The 21,354-nt window shown below is 44.2% G+C and overlaps 1 protein-coding gene across 1 annotated transcript; it reads left to right on the top strand.

Moving 5' to 3' along the window:
* The first annotated feature begins 1,970 nt into the window (after positions 1–1,970).
* LOC138980217 (gastrin/cholecystokinin type B receptor-like) lies at positions 1,971–11,081 on the top strand. The gene is made up of 3 exons (XM_070353056.1): positions 1,971–2,620; positions 4,669–5,118; positions 7,667–11,081. The coding sequence occupies exons 1-3, from the start codon at positions 2,069–2,071 to the stop codon at positions 8,087–8,089; spliced, it is 1,425 nt and encodes a 474-aa protein (XP_070209157.1). The 5' UTR covers positions 1,971–2,068; the 3' UTR covers positions 8,090–11,081.
* Positions 11,082–21,354: the final 10,273 nt, after the last annotated feature.

The following is a 21,354-nucleotide window of genomic DNA, read 5'->3' on the forward strand; positions in this document are numbered from 1 at the left end:
GTGCTAGGACTGGTTGGTCCGGTGTCAGAATAATGTGACTGGGTGAGACCTGAAGCCTGTGCTGCGACTTCTGTCTTGTGTGTGGCGCACGTTATATGTCAAAGCAGCACCGCCCTGATATGGCCCTTCGTGGTCGGCTGGGCGTAAAGCAAACAAACAAACAAACAAACAAACAAACAAGCAAACAAACAAACTGCTCTTCTGTTTTGATGATATACTTCTCTTTTGTCATGTTTTCAAAGCAAACCCTCTGCCCATTATGTGTGGGAATCCCCGAAGTAAGCTTTTATGGTGGGAGGGGGGGGGAGGTGTGGCCGACACAGTATTATGGTGGCGGGGGGGGGGAGGTGTGGCCGACACAGTATTATGGTGGCGGGGGGGGGGAGGTGTGGCCGACACAGTATTATGGTGGCGGGGGGGGGGAGGTGTGGCCGACACAGTATTATGGTGGCGGGGGGGGGGGAGGTGTGGCCGACACAGTATTATGGTGGCGGGGGGGGGGAGGTGTGGCCGACACAGTATTATGGTGGCGGGGGGGGGGGGGGAGGTGTGGCCGACACAGTATTATGGTGGCGGGGGGGGGGAGGTGTGGCCGACACAGTATTATGGTGGCGGGGGGGGGGGGGAGGTGTGGCCGACACAGTATTATGGTGGCGGGGGGGGGGGGGGAGGTGTGGCCGACACAGTATTATGGTGGGGGGGGGGGGGAGGTGTGGCCGACACAGTATTATGGTGGCGGGGGGGGGGGGGAGGTGTGGCCGACACAGTATTATGGTGGCGGGGGGGGGGGGGGAGGTGTGGCCGACACAGTATTATGGTGGGGGGGGGGGGGGAGGTGTGGCCGACACAGTATTATGGTGGGGGGGGGGGGGAGGTGTGGCCGACACGTACAGTATTATGGGAAAATTAACATGGAAAACTCCCCAAAAGTTATCAGACACTTTAACGATAACGATGCGGCAATTATGGTATGAAACACATCTTTGGTGTAATCAGAGTCGTTAGGCCAAAAAAAAAATTGTCTGTTTCTGGTCACCCGACCGACCCTAAATTTCGGCGCCGACCCTAAACTTTTTTTTTCCAAACTCAAAATTTTTTTTTTTTTTTTTTTTTGGTGGTAAAGGACAGGGTGAGAAAATGAACAACAAAAACGTGTGAAAACGAAAGTCCGCTGACGATTTGTAAATGTGTTGAGTGTCTTGTCTCTATGTATAGTGAATCCAGTCTCTTTGCGCAGTTTTTAAAGTTAGTTTTATTGGTCTACATTTGGGGTAAAAAAAAAAAAAAAATTAAAAAAAAATCCCTACCTACCGACCCTATTTTTTTTAGCCATGTTACCAGAAACAGACAATTTTTTGGGGGGGGCCTTAGCTTTAAATATTGATAAACCTCGGTAACACCTCGGGTTCACATTTCAAAGATACATCCGATTCTGTAAGTGAAGACTCCATGTTTACGACATTCATTATCTGCTTCTGATGGTGATTAAGGTTTAAGGAAAAAAATGTCTGATGAATGACTCTGGACGATGAACCGTTGGTGGTTTCTTTCGCGATCACAGAGAGAGAGAGAGAGAGAGAGAGAGAGAGAGAGAGAGAGAGAGAGAGAGAGAGAGAGAGAGAGAGAGAGAGAGAGAGAGAGAGAGAGAGAGAGAGAGAGAGAGAGAGAGGGGGGGGAGAGAGAGTAAGAGAGATAGTGAGAGTAAGAGAGATAGTGAGAGTAAGAGAGATAGTGAGAGTAAGAGAGATAGTGAGAGTAAGAGAGATAGTGAGAGTAAGAGAGATAGTGAGAGTAAGAGAGATAGTGAGAGTAAGAGAGATAGTGAGAGTAAGAGAGATAGTGAGAGTAAGAGAGATAGTGAGAGTAAGAGAGATAGTGAGAGTAAGAGAGATAGTGAGAGTAAGAGAGATAGTGAGAGTAAGAGAGATAGAGAGAGTAAGAGAGATAGTGAGAGTAAGAGAGATAGTGAGATTGAGAACAAGAGTGAGAAAGACAGACACAAACAGCAATGTGTTGACATTTCGCCCAACATTCTCTGTCTCAGCAGAGGGAACCAGAACTCACCGCCATGGCATTCAGCGTGGGAGCCACCAACGATTCCCCAGAGAACGTCACTTCCGGCCTCAGTCTCAACCAGTCAGAAGACGAAGACCAGTTGCTGCGAGCCATCAACGACCAGAAAGCGAACCTGCTCCTCCCCGCCATCCTCGTCACGGTGTGTCTGATGATTCTAGGACTGGTGGGCAACCCTCTGGCCATCTACATCTACGGCTGGCGGTGGCAGCCCTCGTCCACCAAAGTCTTCCTCTTCTCTCTGGCAGTCATCGACCTGATGAACTGCCTCATCACCATCCCCACCGAGCTCACCATCATGAGTAACTTCTACAACTTCTACAGCGATGGGCTGTGCAAGGTCTCCCGCTTCACGACCTATGTCATGAACAACGCCACCTCGGCCATCTTCTTGGCCATAGCCGTGGACCGCTACATCCGCATCTGCCACCCTTACCGGAGTGCGATGTCGGCCCGCCGCGCAAAGATCGCCTGCGGGATAGGGCTGATGATAGGGCTGACGGTGTCGTGGCCCGCGCTCTTCATCTACGGCAGGATCAACCTCAAGGTGGGTAGTGTCAATTGTATGTGAATTTATCTGTTGCTTCTTAAAGGGACAGTGAAGCTCCCCTATTCCTGTCGGATCCCCTGGGCTTTTAGCCACGCTTCAGGCATGTAGGAAATGGACATGTTTCAATGACTTTCTTCTAAGGAGTCGAGCACTACAATTTTGCGACGAATTAATTTCTATCATTTTCCTGGCAGTTTTGCGCAGGACTGTAAAAAAATTTTAAAAAAGTAAACGAGGCGGAAGTACCCAATCGGGTCCCACATACGAACTAATTACATCCAAAGCCGACATGGAAATCTAGTAGTATCGACGAGAGCGAGCATTCTTTCTCTCTTGGTTTTTTTTTCGTCCAGACATTGTAATTGATCACGTAAGAAAATGTTAAAACATAATTTATAATTTTTGGCATACCGCACACAGCTCAAACACTTGATCACAGGAAATGTTAATTTTATTTTAGCGGGAGATGTGAACTGACAAACCACAAACAGTTTCGTTTTAATACTAAAGATATGTGAAGTTATTTGTGGGAACCGTCGCGATATAACCTTCGTGGTTGAAAACGACGTTAAACACCAAATAAAGAAAGAAAGAAAGATTTGTGGGATAGTTGCGTAAATACAGTGTTCTAGATGATCAAACGTGTAGCAAAGACCTGTACGTGTACGTGTAGATATTGCGTCACCCGTGACTCACTTTTTCTCCAATGTTCCAAATGCATACGTTGTTTTGCTCCCACCAAGACTGCAGGTCTTGGCAAACGCGTGACGTAAAAACTAGATTTGATGACGTTACCCGTACGCACGTCCTGAGAAGTGCTGATCTAGATCTTGCTAATGAGTGACTGTGTATAACCTCACCTGCGACAAAAAGACAGTTCGTTGCTCTAACAATGCTGTGAGTGGAGCAACACCTTTATAACAGTCACTTCGTTGTTTAGATTTCGATTCTTAAACCAGACTGGATCTATTTGTCGTGCACCGTTTTTTAGTGTTTCATGTAGTTTCATCGCCTCCATTTTCTTTCAAACCTTGTTCGTTCCGTGTTGCGTCTGCTTTTTGTTGTCTTTTGTGTTCTTGTTTTTCCTGATGAAGCTTTCATAAGCGAAAATTCGTATCGTCTTGTGTCGTTCTTGTATCGGTGAGTACAGTAATCCTTTGTTTTTTTAACTTTGTTCATTTTACCACAGTCACTTCGTTGTTTAGAGCACCTTTATATGCAAATTATGTTGTATTTGTGTGTTTGTTGTTGTATGCATCACCTCTGTAATGTCTCATGTTTGAGATGATACAGTTAATTTGATTTGATTTGTGCTTTAATTTCTCATATTTGAGATGATAAAGTTAAAGAGATTCTATTGACCTGACCGTTTGACGTGGCGTGGTGGTAAGACGTCGTGAGTTCGAATCCCGGTCGCTGCCGACTGGTGGGTTAAGAGTGGAGATTTTTCCGATCTCCCAGGTGAACTTATGTGCAGACATGCAAGTGACTTAACCCCCTTCGTGTGTACACGCAAGCACAAGACCAAGTGCGCACGGAAAAGATCCAGTAATCCATGTCAGAATTTGGTGGGTTATAGAAACACGAAAATACCCAGCATGCCTCCCTCGAAATCGGCGTATGCTGCCTGAATGGCGGGGTAAAAACGGTCATACACGTAAAAATCCACTCGTGCTAAAAACATGAGTGAACGTAGGGGTCCCATGAACAAAAAAGAAGAAGAAGAAGAAGAAGATCTGACCGTTTGGCAAATTGATCTGACCGCTTCTGGCAAATTTGAAGACATTTATGGTATAACTTTGGAAGGGATCTAAGGGCCTTGTTTCTTGGGTATTATATCTTTTGTTTATCATATTTGTGCTGTAATTTCTTATGTTAGAGATGATATACTTGATTTTATTTAATTTGGCCGGGAACGCAGAAGAAGAAGAAGAAGAAGAAGAAGAAGAAGAAGAAGAAGAAGAAGAAGAAGAAGATTGAATTTGAGTTGATTTAATTTGATCTCATGATTTGTTTGAATTGCTTTGAATTGATTTGATTCGAAGGTCCCCAAGAGACTGGACCCCGACAGTCCCCCGGTCTACGTCAACGCATTCATGTGTATAGTGCACGCCGACATGTCGCAGTACTCCCTGGCGTTCTTTGTCTACCTCTGCGTCGCCAATTTCCTCTGCACTCTCATCCTCGTTGTCTTCTACACGCTCATCGGCCGCGCCATCTTGAAGCGGAAGAGGCTGTCACGCATGCGCAAGGAAACCACGGCCGCCACCTTGGAAACTTTCGGCGGCGCAACCCCAACCACGGCGGTGAAGAACGGCTGCGTGCTAGGAAGCAACGGGGTGGACTCGTCAGGGTCCGGGGGAAGCAAGAGAGACAAGAGGTTGACCACGAACAGCAGCAGGCCCACCTCGTCCAGTTCGCCTCGCCCTCCGCCCAAAAGGGAGAAAGGGGCAGTGACGCCTGAAGACGAGTCCCAACACGGCTGTAACATGCAGGTACACTCTTGGTTTCTACTCCTTCTTCGTCTGCGTTCATGGGCTACAGGGGCGGATCAGTTGCTTTGTAAGGGGGGGGGCACTTTGAATCGAAAGTGAATGTGATGGGCGCGAAGCGCCCGAATTTGCTAGGGGGGTCCGGGGGCATGCCCCCCCGGAAATTTTTTTTGCCCAAAGAAGCAAAATGGTGCCATCTGGTGCCATTTAAACTTAGAAATGGTCATAGATTCAGCATAGAAAAATCTTTTTTTTTTCTTCTTCTTTTTTTTTTTTTTTTCGGGCGGGTAGGGGGGGGGGGGGGGCACGTGCCCCCTGTGCCCCCCTCCCTCGTCCGCCCCTGGGCTAGAACTCCCGCTTACATGTACACTCTGCCGGACACAGTGGCCTGGTGGATAACACGCCGGTGTAACACGAGAAAATTACTCCCACGAGATTTTTACTCCGGAGTAAACATTTCCCTTTACGAAAAAAGCACTCCCCCATTGCACGAGAAAATTACTCCCCAAGACAGGTGAGTTCCGAGTAAACATTTCGTACAAAAATGTTACTCCCCTGACGAATAAATAACGAATAAATTACTTCACCCCAACACGAGCAATTTAACTTCCCATGCCAGGTGTACGAAATTTTTACTCCCTTGTCCCCTGTTAGTCTTGGTGGTGGAAGGCGTGGAAGGAGGGTAGCGCGACATTCGTGTGCGCGAGATCACTTATTGGCATTATCCCTTCGCCCGCATCCCATTTTTGCGTACGAGATTTTTACTGGAAGTAAAAAAAAATGGGGAGTACAAATTTCGTGGAGGGAGTAATTTTTTCGTGACTTGGGGAGTTCTTTTCTCGTACGAAAAGTATACTCGGAGTAAGAATTTCGTACGAAATATTTACTCCGTAGTAGATTTTTCGTGGAGTAAAAATGTCGTGTTACACCGGCCTCCTAGGCGGAAGGTCATGGGTTCGAATCCCGGCAGCGCCTGGTGGGCCTTTTCCGATCTCCCAGGTCAAGTTATGTGGAGACCTTCTAGTGCCTTACCAACATCCCCCCCCCCCCCCTCCTTCCAGAGTACACGCAAGCACAAGAGCAAGTGCGCACGGAAAAGATCCTGTAATCGATATAAGAGTTCAGTGGGTTGTAGAAACACGATAATACCCAGCATGCTTCCCCCGAAAGCGGCGTATGGCTGCCTGAACGGTGGGGTAAAAACGGTCATACAAGTAAAAGCCCACTCAGTGTTCCTGATCACCGTGTTGTATTGTAACTTACATCATATCTTATCGTTTATATTTTACACCTCATGTATTACGCCTAATGCTGTGAACGCCTAATGTTTCGTGCAGAACATGTCCTTCCGATGCACGAAGCTTCGCCCTCACCGCGCCACGCTCACAGTGTTTTTGATCACAGTGGTGTATTGTAACTTACATCATATCTTATCTTTTATATTTTACACCTCATGTATTAAAATACGCCTAACGCTGTAAACGCCTAACGTGCCATATATATGTCTTGTGCAGAGCATTTCCTTCCGGTGCAAGAAGCTTCGCCCTCACCGCGCCACGCTCACAGTGTTTTTGATCACAGTGGTGTATTGTAACTTACATCATATCTTATCTTTTATATTTTACACCTCATGTATTACGCCTAACGCTGTAAACGCCTCACGTGCCATATATATGTCTTGTGCAGAGCATTTCCTTCCGGTGCAAGAAGCTTCGCCCTCACAGCGCCACGCTCACAGTGTTTTTGATCACAGTGGTGTATTGTAACTTACATCATATCTTATCTTTTATATTTTACACCTCATGTATTACGCCTAACGCTGTAAACGCCTCACGTGCCATATATATGTCTTGTGCAGAGCATTTCCTTCCGGTGCAAGAAGCTTCGCCCCCACCGCGCCACGCTCACAGTGTTTTTGATCACAGTGGTGTATTGTAACTTACATCATATCTTATCTTTTATATTTTACACCTCATGTATTACGCCTAACGCTGTAAACGCCTCACGTGCCATATATATGTCTTGTGCAGAGCATTTCCTTCCGGTGCAAGAAGCTTCGCCCCCACCGCGCCACGCTCACAGTGTTTTTGATCACAGTGGTGTATTGTAACTTACATCATATCTTATCTTTTATATTTTACACCTCATGTATTACGCCTAACGCTGTAAACGCCTCACGTGCCATATATATGTCTTGTGCAGAGCATTTCCTTCCGGTGCAAGAAGCTTCGCCCCCACCGCGCCACGCTCACAGTGTTTTTGATCACAGTGGTGTATTGTAACTTACATCATATCTTATCTTTTATATTTTACACCTCATGTATTACGCCTAACGCTGTAAACGCCTCACGTGCCATATATATGTCTTGTGCAGAGCATTTCCTTCCGGTGCAAGAAGCTTCGCCCCCACCGCGCCACGCTCACAGTGTTTTTGATCACAGTGGTGTATTGTAACTTACATCATATCTTATCTTTTATATTTTACACCTCATGTATTAAAATACGCCTAACGCTGTAAACGCCTAACGTGCCATATATATGTCTTGTGCAGAGCATTTCCTTCCGGTGCAAGAAGCTTCGCCCCCACCGCGCCACGCTGACCATGTTCTGCATCACCGTGGTGTACATCACGAGTTTCTTCCCCTTTCTCATCATCTCCATCATCCGCCAGCACCGCGGTCCGGCCTTCTACCTGGGCCTGTCGTCCAAAGAGGAGGTGGCAGTCAGCATCTTCATCCGGTCCTACATCGTCAACAACTGCACCAACCCCATCGTGTACGGCCTGTGCAACTCGCAGTTCAGGGAAGAGTGTCGGAGGCTGTGGTGGAGGTTGTGCCGTAGGAGTGGCAGCGGCGGAGGAGGGGGGCCCAACGTGGCCCAGTCCAACTCTCGCCAAAACTCGTTTGCCAACCGGTCCCGGACGCTGTTCGAGCCCACTCCAAGGCTGGAGCGCAAGATCAGTCCCGAGCCTTGATTTGTTTTTTTGTAGTGGTCGCTGGTGAATTGTAGCAACAACGACACTCTATAATCATGAAAATGTTCCTCCAACTCTCGACAAAACTTGTTCTCTACCCGGTCCCGGTCGCAGAGCCATGATTTTTATTATTTTTTTCGCTGTTGAATTGTAGCAACAACGACATTCTATATCATGAAAGTGACGCCCAACTCTCCACAAAAAGCGTTCGCTATCCGGTCCCGGACGCTCTACGATCCAACGCCGAGACTGGAACGCGAGTTAAGTCCTGAGCCGTGATTGTTTGGTTTTTTTTTTTTTTTTTTTTTTTTTTTAGTGGACGCTGTTGAATTGTGGCAACAACGACACTCTATATCATGAAAGTGATCCTCAAACTCTCCACAAAACTCGTTCGCCAACTGGTCCAAGACGCTCTGCGAGACGCCGAGACGCAAGATCAGTCCTGAGTCGTGAATTTGTTTCTCCTGATTATGTGTGTGGACGCTGTTGAATTGTAGCAACAACAGTACTCGATATCATGATAGTGATCCTCCAACTCTCGACAAAACTCGTTCGCTACCTGGTCCCGGACGCTGTACAAGCCAACGCCGAGACTGGAACGCAAGATCAGTCTCGAGCCGTGATTTTTATATTCATTATATTTAGTCAAGTTTTGACTAAATATTTTAACATCGAGGGGGAATCGAAACGAGGGTCGTGGTGTATGTGCGTGTGTGTGTCTGTGTGTGTGTGTGTGTGTGTAGAGCGATTCAGACTAAACTACTGGACCGATCTTTATGAAATTTGACATGAGAGTTCCTGGGTATGAAATCCCCGAACGTTTTTTTCATTTTTTTGATAAATGTCTTTGATGACGTCATATCCGGCTTTTCGTGAAAGTTGAGGCGGCACTGTCACGCCCTCATTTTTCAACCAAATTGGTTGAAATTTTGGTCAAGTAATCTTCGACGAAGCCCAAACTTCGGTATTACATTTCAGCTTGGTGGCTTAAATATTAATTAATGACTTTGGTCATTAAAACTCTGAAAATTGTAAAAAAAAATAAAAATTTATAAAACGATCCAAATTTACGTTTATCTTATTCTCCATCATTTGCTGATTCCAAAAACATATAAATATGTTATATTCGGATTAAAAATAAGCTCTGAAAATTAAATATATAAAAATTATTATCAAAATTAAATTGTCGAAATCAATTTAAAAACACTTTCATCTTATTCCTTGTCGGTTCCTGATTCCAAAACCATATAGATATGATATGTTTGGATTAAAAACACGCTCAGAAAGTTAAAACAAAGAGAGGTACAGAAAAGCGTGCTATCCTTCTTAGCGCAACTACTACCCCGCTCTTCTTGTCAATTTCACTGCCTTTGCCATGAGCGGTGGACTGACGATGCTACGAGTATACGGTCTTGCTGAAAAATGGCATTGCGTTCAGTTTCATTCTGTGAGTTCGACAGCTACTTGACTAAATATTGTATTTTCGCCTTACGCGACTTGTTTTTTTGGTCTGGTGGTCGCTGTTGAATTGGAGCAACAATTACACTACGTTCGCTACCCGGTCCCGGACGCTGAGTCTGATTTTTTTTATTTTTGTTTTGTTTGTTTTTGTGGTCGCTGTTGAATTGTAGCGACAACGGCAGTCAATATCATGAAAGAGATCCTCCACCTATCGACAAAACTCGTTCGCTAACCGGTCCCTGATGCTGTACGAGTCGCCGAGACTGGAGCGAGAGATCTGTCCTCGAACCGTGTTTTTTAGTAGGTTTTTTGTTTTCAATTCTAGAGACAACCATACCATAAAAGTAATCCTCCAGCTCTCATCTATAAACTCGTTCGTCAACAGATCCCGGAGACGCTCTACGAGACTCCGAGAGTCTGGAGCAGAGGATCAGTCCAGTGCCACGATGTCTTTAAATTAGTTTATTTTCGTCTTGTTTTTGGGCACAACCCTTTACGGAAGTAACCTTCTGAATCTCGTCAGAACTCATTCAACAAGAGGACGCATTTGTCGTATTCTCTCGATCCTGTCTCGTCAAGTTTTGCATAAGCCCCATCGTCTACGACGTGTACAACTCGCAGTTAAGAAGGGATCGTCGCAGGTTGTGGTGTATAAACAGTGCCAGAGAGAGGAGGGGGTGGGGTCAATGTTGCACCGCCGTGGTACCCCAAATACCCCGGTCATTCTGTCAGAAGTGCGGGTTGCTGATTAAACCTAAACACGCACATAGCAGAGGCGCGACACTTGTTGCTGCGAGCTTTCTGATTGGAGGAAGAGAGCCGCGAATCCCAGCACTGGGGATGATAAAGTATAACAAGTCGCGTAAGGCGAAAATACAATATTTAGTCAAGTAGCTGTCGAACTCACAGAATGAAACTGAACGCAACGCAACGCAGCAAGACCGTATACTCGAAGCATCGTCACTCCACCGCCCGTGGCAAAGGCAGTGCCCGTGGAATTGACAAGAAGAGCGGGGTATTCGTTGCGCTGAGAAGGATAGCACGCTTTTCTGTACCTCTCTTCGTTTTAACTTTCTGAGCGTGTTTTTAATCCAAACATATCATATCTATATATTTTTGGAATCAGGAACCGACAAGGAATAAGATGAAAGTGTTTTTAAATTGATTTCGAAAAAAAAATTTTGATAATAATTTTTATATATTTAATTTTCAGAGCTTGTTTTTAATCCGAATATAACATATTTATATGTTTTTGGAATCAGTAAATGATGGAGAATAAGATGAACGTAAATTTGGATCGTTTTATAAATTTTTATTTTTTTTTACAATTTTCAGATTTTTAATGACCAAAGTCATTAATTAATTTTTAAGCCACCAAGCTGAAATGCAATACCGAACCCCGGACTTCGTCGAAGATTACTTGACCAAAATTTCAACCAATTTGGTTGAAAAATGAGGGCGTGACAGTGCCGCCTCAACTTTCACGAAAAGCCGGATATGACGTCATCAAAGACATTTATCAAAAAAATGAAAAAAAAATGTATGGGGATTTCATACCCAGGAACTCTCATGTCAAATTTCATAAAGATCGGTCCAGTAGTTTAGTCTGAATCGCTCTACACACACACACACACGCACACACACACACACACACGCACGCACATACACCACGACCCTCGTTTCGATTCCCCCTCGATGTTAAAATATTTAGTCAAAACTTGACTAAATATAAAAACGAAAATCAAAATGAAACTTTGGAAACAGATTTTACAGGACCCGCTTATGGTAGACAGTTCGCAGTGAGCAGAAAAGGACTGACAAAAGATGGACGCTGTAGGATGGATATTTATGACGATGAACTGCCATGATTATTATTCCTCTTGTGGTTGCTGAGACGCTACGAAACAGCGTTGATGTTAGTTGTTTTGTTTTGTTTTTGTTTTTTGTTATTTGTTACACCCCCGGTATAGGGGTGTGTATAGGATTCGGTCGATGTGTTTGTTTGTTTGTGTGTTTGTGTTCGCATATAGATCTCAAGAATGAACGGACCGATCGTCACCAAACTTGGTGAACAGGTTCTATACATTCCTGAGACGGTCCTTACAAAATTTGGGACCAGTCAAACACACGGTTAGGGAGTTATTGGTGGATTAAGATTCTACAAGGACTTATAGAGGGACATATTAATGGTCAAAGGGAAATAACCTTCTCAGTTGGTGGCAGTGAGAATGGTAAGGACGGGGGTGTTTTTTCTACCTCGGAGGAATTTCTTGTTTGTTTTGTTTTTGGTGGTTGTTGGTTTCGCAACCAAACTGATTAAAATTGCGGTCAAGCAATCTTTGACTAAGTCCGGACTATGTGATTGCATTTCAACTTGGAAGCAAAAAATGTATTTGTTTTTGGTCTTGGAGAAACCAGCTTCTTCGCACAAGACTGCATGAACCTGATGAACACCATCCATATAATTTATTCATGTATCTTCAAGTTCATCGTTGATGAACGGTTTACTTATGCACTTTTGTACCAGTGACGAACATTGCAAACGAAACTGCGTGTGTGCGTATCAGTGTTGAATAACCTCCGTATGAAACACATGACATATGGACTGGGTGGCCGAGTGGTAACGCACTTGCGCTCGGAAGCGAGAGGTTGCGTGTTCGACCCTGGGTCAGGCCGCAATTTTCTCCCCCCTTTCCTAACCTAGGTGGTGGGTTCAAGTGCTAGTCTTTCGGATGAGACGAAAAACCGAGGTCCCTTCGTGTACACTACATTGGGGTGTGCACGTTAAAGATCCCACGATTGACAAAAGGGTCTTTCCTGGCAAAATTGTATAGGCATAGATAAAAATGTCCACCAAATACCCGTTTGACTTGGAATAAAGGCCGTGAAAGGTGAATGCTCGCCTAATAGGCTACTGAGCTTTACTGGCCGATGTGAATGCGTTATATATTGTGTGTAAAAAATGTCTGTTTGTCTGTTTGTCTGTCTGTCTGTAAAAAATTCCATTTCAAACGGCAGAAATTAATATGTAAGCGCCTAGGGCTATATCTAGATTAGGCGCATAAAAATGATCACAATAATAATAATAATAATGAGTGTAATCACTGATAACACTTTCAAGTGGATGTTTATGAATTGCTTGTGAATTGCTTTAAACACGAACGTCCGGAGGACATTTGAAAATGAATATAGGTGTGTATTGATTGGAAATGTACCTAAAATGGACATTTTTTAAGTCGATCTGTGTGCTTGTGAATTTCTTTCGCGTGCTTGTGAATTGCTTTAACATGAACCTCCGAAGGATATTTTCAAGTGAATCTGTATTGCATGGAATATTCTTACGACAGAACCTAAGATGAACATTTTTCAAGTCGATCTGTGTGCTAGTGAATTTCTTTCGCATGAACCAACGATGAACATGCAGTACTTCTGAATGTCTTTCGCTTGAGCCTACGAGTAACATTTTCCACGGGAATCTTGATGCGTAGTGTTCTAGGCTGTCTTACTCGTGAACCTACGATGAACATCTCCAAATGAATGTGCGTGTGTTTTGCTTGAGAATTCCTTGATCATGAACTTTTATTGGTGCAAACCAATATTTAACATCTTAAGAATGAGTTAAGTGGATTGACTGCATCGGCACAGGGGGGATTCCCTTAAAACAAGGGTCACATTATACGCCAAAGACACACAATTGGGGCCATTTCTGCATTTGGGACACTGTTGACAGAAGCCTCTGATCAGAGAAATGCCGTGGTGTCAAAGTTGGATCAAAATGTATACAAACTTTACTCAGCTCACTGACTCCCACTTCAAGCTGAATTTCTAAACGTTCAAGGAAATATCATTGCTGGCACTTTATTAAACACATGTGAATTATGGAAAGCAGTCTTGGAGACATATAACAATGAATTTGAGCTGAGGCTGTTTTTGCAGAAATGGCCGCAATTTATGACCATTATAAGTGTTCAAAAGTGTCAATGGGCTATGCGATACTTTGATTGCCACTGATCATTACAGGCCTAAAAGTGGTGATTATTTTACTCGCCATGGCGAGTAAAAACATGTAACTGGCGAGTAGAAATGTTCATCTACTCGCCAAAGGCGAGTAAAATTGCTGAAATAAATTGTTGGTTTGGCTAGTAAAGTTTGCTCTCTGGCTAGTACATTTTCAGAATCACTAACCAAAGGCGAGTACACCATGTGTTGGACTTTCAGGGCTGCATTAAGGCGGCTGTAGCATCATGGTCAAGTTTCCGTCTACTTTCAATTTGAATGTTTGTTTTTGTTTCTCCCTCTGTGCTTTGCTTTGAAAACTGCTCGTTTTATGATGACATGATTCCACCATTGACTTCTGTAAATAGCCTGCTTTCATGCTTTTTTTCTTTCCTGCTTTTTTTGTTGTTACTGATAAAAATAGCAGTTCCTTTCCCCTTTTTTTCTGTTATTAATTTTTGCCTTGATTTCCTCACGCTCTCATTAATTCTCTTTTTTTAATTTTTATTCCCCTCTATTTTTACCTTTTTTCTTTCTCCTTTTTCCCTCTTTTTGTTCGGTTGTTTGTTTCTGCCCAGTTTCCTTTCTAGACCATAAAGATGGCTCAATCTTTGGTTACATAGTAAGCCTCTTTGTCTGTGTGTCTGCCCATCGTATTATCAACTTCAGAGTTTTTGTGCATGTTGTGTTTCTTTTTTGTGTGTGTTTCTGTTTTTTGTTCTCTACTATTTTTTTATTTATATGTATCCTCTTCTTCTTGTTCAAGAATGTTTTTCGTCTTCTTTTTTCTTTGACTTATTCACCGAATGTTAATTAATGCACAGACCGGTAAAAAAAAAACTGCTTACTTTGATTACTAACTAGATGTGCTCATTTTGTGTCAGAAAACAGTGCGGAAAAAAGTATGAATGATAAAAGAAAGCTTTTCGTGAATTTGTGACTGTTATTTGAACGTGCTTTTTAATCAAAATGATGATAACCAGTCACAAAATACAGATTGCTTTGAATTGCTTGTGCGTGTTATTGTTCGGTATTGTACGGGTAGAATGCAAGATAGTGTGTGATAGAAAGACTGTTGGTTACTATTATACTTTCATACCAAGAATATCTAAAAAAAGAGAAGGGTAGGGTATACGTGTAGAGGTTATACCCACCCATTCTCATTGAATTTAAATTTATTCACATACAGTTTTAGAATCACGAAAAAATGCGAGCTTCACAGTTATGTGTGGATTTTTCGCTCAAGAAATTTATGTAAAATAAAATATAGTTTCTTTGAATTTTTCAATCTAAAAAAAAATACTTATCACAATCCACGACAATGTATGCTAACGCTATCAAGAACTATTTAAGCTTAAGAATCTAGATATGTATTTTTCTTATCGTTGCATGTAGTATAAGGGTAATACGATAAATACACATGTCAGTTGTAAAGATTAGAGACAGTAGAATAAAATCGATTTCAGTTTCTTTGACAAAGGGAGGCAATTACGTCAAAGCGTCTCAGCTGCTCTTTTACTTGTAGCCTCCCTTGCTTGAAGATTTCAGCCGGCTGCGTCCTCGTTCTCTCCCACAGACATAGAAAGTCTGTCTCACATAGAAAGACTGTCTGTGGTTTTCTCCCCATGGTCACTGTCTGTCTGTCTGTCTCTATTTCTGTCTGTTTCTCTGTCTGTCTCTCTATCTTTCTCTCTATCTTTCTCTCTCTGTCTGTCTCTCTCTGTCTGTCTCTCTCTCTCTCTCTCTCTCTCTCTCTCTCTCTCTCTCTCTCTCTCTCTCTCTCTCTCTCTCTCTCTCTCTTATGACAGTTTATTTTTCAAATTTGTATCTGTATATACAGTTATGATGTATTAAGTTTGATGTGATAGTTATTTGATTATATTGTTTTCTGTTCTTGTTGACCCTATATTAGGGCGAGGGATGGATGTAAAAAAGCAATATTCTTGCTTATCTATTACCCTCGATAATAAAGATTTTGTCTTGTCTTGTCTTGTCTTGTCTCTCTCTCTCTCTCTCTCTCTCTCTCTCTCTCTCTCTCTCTCTCTCTCTCTCTCTCTCTCTCTCTCTCTCTCTCTCTCTCTCTCTCTCTCTCTCTCTCTTCAACCAACGACAGAAGTGACCAAATTATCCCCCCCTTTTAGAGATCAATCCGTCAATAAATGCCCCTGGAGTCATTTTTTGCGTGTATACAAATTACGTCTTTCTAACATAGCCTATATCTCATTACGGGCTCTGGAATGTGAGTTTTGAATTGACAATGATAAAGTTCAAGACGACCTGGAGCTGCCTAGGCTTTTACGTGAAGTAAGAGCTAGCACGAATCCACTTTGTCACACACCAAAATTCATCATGTCAACTTGTCTGTTCCCATCAAGTTGCAATGGGATGCTGAATGAGTTTTTCAGATTGGCATAGGTAACAGTGGCCACAAAAAAACAATGGCGACTGCACGTGAGAGCGAACAACAAAAAGACCAAAAAGTCGCGTAAGGCGAAAATACAACATTTAGTCAAGTAGCTGTCGAACTCACAGAATGAAACTGAACGCAATGCCATTTTTCAGCAAGACCGTATACTCGTAGCATCGTCAGTCCACCGCTCATGGCAAAGGCAGTGAAATTGACAAGAAGAGCGGGGTAGTAGTTGCGCTAAGAAGGATAGCACGCTTTTCTGTACCTCTCTTTGTTTTAACTTTCTGAGCGTGTTTTTAATCGAAACATATCATATCTATATGTTTTTGGAATCAGGAACCGACAAGGAATAAGAGGAAAGTGTTTTTAAATTGATAGTTAGGTCCAGATCCTTACTCCCGTGACCATTCTCTGGCTGCAAAGGTTTGACGATTGATTAGACTTCTACGGACCCTTTAGAACAAAATTAGACCCCCCTACACCTTCGAAAAATGCTGGCATTTTTCACCAGAAGCCAAAATCCAAGATGGCCGCCAGCGCTATCTGGAAAAATCAAGTTTTGAACCAAAGCACCTAGAATTATGTACAAAGACACTTTTTCGGGTGAGTTGACGACGAGGATTCCGATTCTGATATTAGTTTGACGTTACGACATCATTTGGCCCTAATAATTTAAGATGGCCACCATCCAGTAGAGCGAAAACGTAACTTTTGTCCTTCAAGCAAACATCCTCCATAAGGATCTATTGCAGTAAAGCAATTGTTGAATGCATGACAAGAGAACTTAGTACACTTCTAAATAACCTCTGTATAATAACTGTAACATGAACAGTTTTCAGTTGAAACCAATTACAAACTGTCAATAATAATCGTTTTACTCTGAAAATGGCACTTTTTCGGCCCTTTCTTTGGACAAAGATGACAACAACACAGTTGATACACATTTAGAAGTCACCAATTGTGCTTTTATGTCCTTCCTTTCAGTGCTATGAAATCGATGAATCAATATGACATTTGTGAGATAAATTAGTCCGAATCAGAGCATGCTGCCTCGCTAGATTCTGAATCGTCATATTCCAATGCATTCTCCCTCCTCTGTACATCATCATCATCATTATCATCTTCCTCATTGCTCTCATCTTCCTCGCTCTCTTCAGCTGGCCCTTGTGCAGGTAGGTGCATAGGTAGGTGTATCGGGAGAGCAGGTTGCGTGTGGCGGACAGGGCGACAGCGACCACCCACCAGCTCCCAGCCGTTTCCAAGTGGCGTGGGGTGGTTCTTCAGGAAGGGATGACGCACTAGATATGCCAAGTAGTTTGCACGGAGGCAGTGTTGGCGTAGGCTGTCTGCATCTGGAGGCAGACGGATGAATGCTTTGTTTTTCAGTGCCTTCCACTTTGCTGCACGGGCCTCAGCCATGGTGCTACTCTTGTTGTCGCCATAGATTGCATGTCGCGTGAATTGGAAGAGCTCCTCTAGCACCTCCTCCTCAGGGTGAAGGCTATCTCCGCACTGCAAGAGTTGCCGTCGGGCCACATCGCTCTTTGCAACCCGGTCAAACACTGACGTCTTACCCTTGCCGTAGAAACCTGAGTTGGCATCACAGCCTGTCATACAGTGAAGCTGCACAATACAGTCTGCCATCTCGTCAGTCACCAGGCCACGGCAGAAGACCGTCTCCTGCTTCCTCTTGATGCAGAGGATTCCTGGCAGCTGCTGTGAGATGACTGCAGCCGCGACATGGGCATCCGTATCAGCGGCATCAATGACAACAGGGCCACTGTAACCTGATTCGCGCATAACTGCATATGTGGAAAAGAGGACAGTGTCAGCCTCAGACTGCTCAAAGCTGTAGTTCTCCAATGGTTGCTGGGTTGACAAGTTGGTGCAGTGGGGGCCAACAGAGTAGACAATCTCTGCATCAACACTCTGTGCAAAGTCTCTCAGGTGGTCACATATAAGCTTTTGTAGCCGCTCCTTGTTGCTGACACTACACAGCAGCGTTTTGAACGCGTGGGCAGAGGGGAAGGGGTCGCTCAATTTCATGTAGGTGTTGGGGACATGTGCTTGACCCTGTACCCGCAGGTCTCGCTCATCATCTTTGGTTGAGTATGTTGCGTTGTACGGGTCGTTCACACATATAATACGTTCAGCATGACCATGACGGGCAATGATGATGGATGACACCTTGTGGGCGTAGTCTGACCACGTGTATGGGGTACCATCTTGCGTCTGTCGATCCTCTGTTGATGGCGTTGCCATCCTCCAGATCATGCCCATGTCGATGAGAGCGATGTAGGGATCCTGCAGTTCTACAGGTTGCAGAGAGAGCCTATGGATGAGCTTGCTCTTTTGTGTCTTCCTGTATGTGCCGTTTGGGTTGAATAAGGCCACACACTCCTCGACAACACGATGTTCCAACAACTCAGAGAGGTCCACAAGTTGACTGACCTCAACCAGGTCGATTACTGCCTTGAGAGCGCTCCGTTCCATCTCAGCAGCTCTCGCCTTGAGTTCCTCCCCGGGCTTCTCCAAGTCGGGCATCTTGGCAAACGTCAAGCGTTTGCTCAGAGGGACGGGTGCATGGAGGGAGGTATTCTTACTGAACACCCTCTCTCGCAAGAAGCTGGTCAGCTTTTCCTCCCCTGCAGCATGGGCTGACTTGAAATCCGCAACCAGCTCATCAGAGGCAGGCATGGCTGACTGTAGCATGCGGAGGGTGGGTGAGGAAGGGTCAAACGGAAATGAGTCAAACTCATGCATGCATGCGACCAGGTCCTGCACACACTGCTCATCTTCTCGCATCCGTTTTGGGCCGCATTCCGTGTGCTTTCTGTTGGCTTTTTTTCGGTTGGCCATGACGTTATGAGCTGCACGAATCCTGGCCACATTGTTCACATTTCTCGAGTGCACCAGCAGCTGCTTCTCATTTTGGAGAATGGAGAGCCAGCCAGATTTCATTTTGCTGCGCTTGTTCATGGTGCATTCGATCCACATGTCCCAGGCCATGTTGGAGTAAGGGTTTCCTGTGATGGATTGAGCAAAGTCAGTACGAAGAAAGGCGACCTGATCAGCAGGGAGAGCTGTCAGCATCGCCCAGAAATCAGAAAGCCACCGCCCGTATCTGTTGTTGTCGTACGCCACCATCCATGGCAGCATGGCTCGCAGAGATGTGACGTACCCGTCCCAGTTGCATATATGGACCGCGTGTACATTCTGCATGAGCGCGTCCGTCATGGTCAGGAATTCCCTCCAGTAGTCAGCCATGTCACTGCCCTCCACATTTGTGAATAAGTTGGTGATGAGGCTCTCGAGGTCAGCATCCTCCTCCAGTGCCTCATGAGCAGCAGCGCGGGATTCTTTGGAGAGACTTGTATCTCTGAGGATCTTCAGGTTCTTCCTAGTCTCACCACCCAGGTCAGACGTGAGCCTCCCCTGCACTAGCTGACTCATAAGCGCCTCATACATAAGCCTCAAGCAACGCAGTCCCCTCTTGTAATGTTTGCCTTGCAGCGCACGATCAACGGAGCCCTCAGCAATAACTCCTCCCGCCACGAGTACGTCCCCTAGCTCACTCCCCTTGTAGCGTTTGTAGATAGCACTCATCAACACACACTGTGTATGGAAGGGACCAAGAAAGGGCACAATGTCACGGTATTTGTTTGGGTTCTCGGCCTTGAGCAGGGTGATGAGGACGAACACGGGATGGTCTCCCACTAAGAAGGGCAAAGGGTGATTTGTGGTGCTCCCGTTCAAACGTTTAGTTTTCACACTACCGGATGTCGGCCACCTTGAATTTCTGGATGAAAATGATGCCGTAACGTCAAATTAATATCGGAATCGGAATCCTCATGGTCGACTTACCCGAAAAAGTGTCTTTGTACATAATTCTAGGTGCTTTGGTTCAAAACTTGATTTTTCCAGATAGCGCTGGCGGCCATCTTGGATTTTGGCCTCTGGTGAAAAATGCCAGCATTTTTCGAAGGTGTAGGGGGGTCTAATTTTGTTCTAAAGGGTCCGTAGAAGTCTAATCAATCGTCAAACCTTTGCAGCCAGAGAATGGTCACGGGAGTAAGGATCTGGACCTAACTATGATTTCGACAATTTAATTTTGATAATAATTTTTATATATTTAATTTTCAGAGCTTGTTTTTAATCCAAATATAACATATTTATATGTTTTTGGAATCAGAAAATGATGGAGAATAAGATGAACGTAAATTTGGATCGTTTTATAAATTTTTATTGTTTTTTACAATTTTCAGATTTTTAATGACCAAAGTCATTAATTAATTTTTAAGCCACCAAGCTGAAATGCAATACCGAAGTCCGGGCTTTGTTGAAGATTACTTGACCAAAATTTCAACCAATTTGGTTGAAAAATGAGGGCGTGACAGTGCCGCCTCAACTTTCACGAAAAGCCGGATATGACGTCATCAAAGACATTTATCAAAAAAATGAAAAAAACGTTCGGGGATTTTATACCCAGGAACTCTCATGTCAAATTTCATAAAGATCGGTCCAGTAGTTTAGTCTGAATCGCTCTACACACACACACACACACACACACACACACACACACACACACACACACACACACACAGAGACACACGCACATACATCACGACCCTCGTCTCGATTCCCCCCTCTACGTTAAAACATTTAGTCAAAACTTGACTAAATGTAAAAAGCACTGTACTCACGTTAGAAGAACAGGTAACAGTTACAAACTTTGTGTCCCAAATTAGGCAGAAGCGATGTTTTAAAAATACTACAAAAATTGTATGCTTGTAGGTATGAGTTAGTGAGTGCGACTGTGTGTGCGCGTGTGAATGTGAGCGACTGTCTGTGAGGCTTGTCCGCGTATTTGAAACAAAGAGCGTGATCGTTTGTTCGTATAAGTAAGAAGCAGACTTTGGATAGTATTTTCACTACCGATTCCAGCGATTGCATATTGTTGAGACTATGTCTTCTGTGAGTGACTTTTGTTAGTGGAACAAATACTGTCAAGAAGGATTAGGAACAGTGTTATTTGTTAATGAATTATAAAAATACATCAATGAATTGTTCCTTTGCCTTTTCGTGCGCGTGCATGTGTGTGTGTGTGTGTGTGTGTGGGTGTGTGTGAAGGTGTGCGCGTGTGTGTGTGTGTGTGTGTCTGTCTGTCTGTCTGTGCCTGTCAGACGGTGTCGGTCTGTTGGTCTGTATGTCTGTCTCTCATGCGTTTATGTTGTTGTTGATGTTGCGTTCTCTCTCTCTCTCTCTCTCTCTCTCTCTCTCTCTCTCTCTCTCTCTCTCTCTCTCTCTCTCTCTCTCTCTCTCTCTCTCTCTCTCTCTCTCTCTCTCTCTCTCTCTCTCTCTCTCTTCTATCAAAATTGTTGTTGTTGTTGTTGTTGTT

Source organism: Littorina saxatilis, linkage group LG11, assembly GCF_037325665.1.
Source record: "Littorina saxatilis isolate snail1 linkage group LG11, US_GU_Lsax_2.0, whole genome shotgun sequence".
Classification (NCBI taxonomy): Eukaryota; Metazoa; Mollusca; class Gastropoda; order Littorinimorpha; family Littorinidae; genus Littorina; species Littorina saxatilis.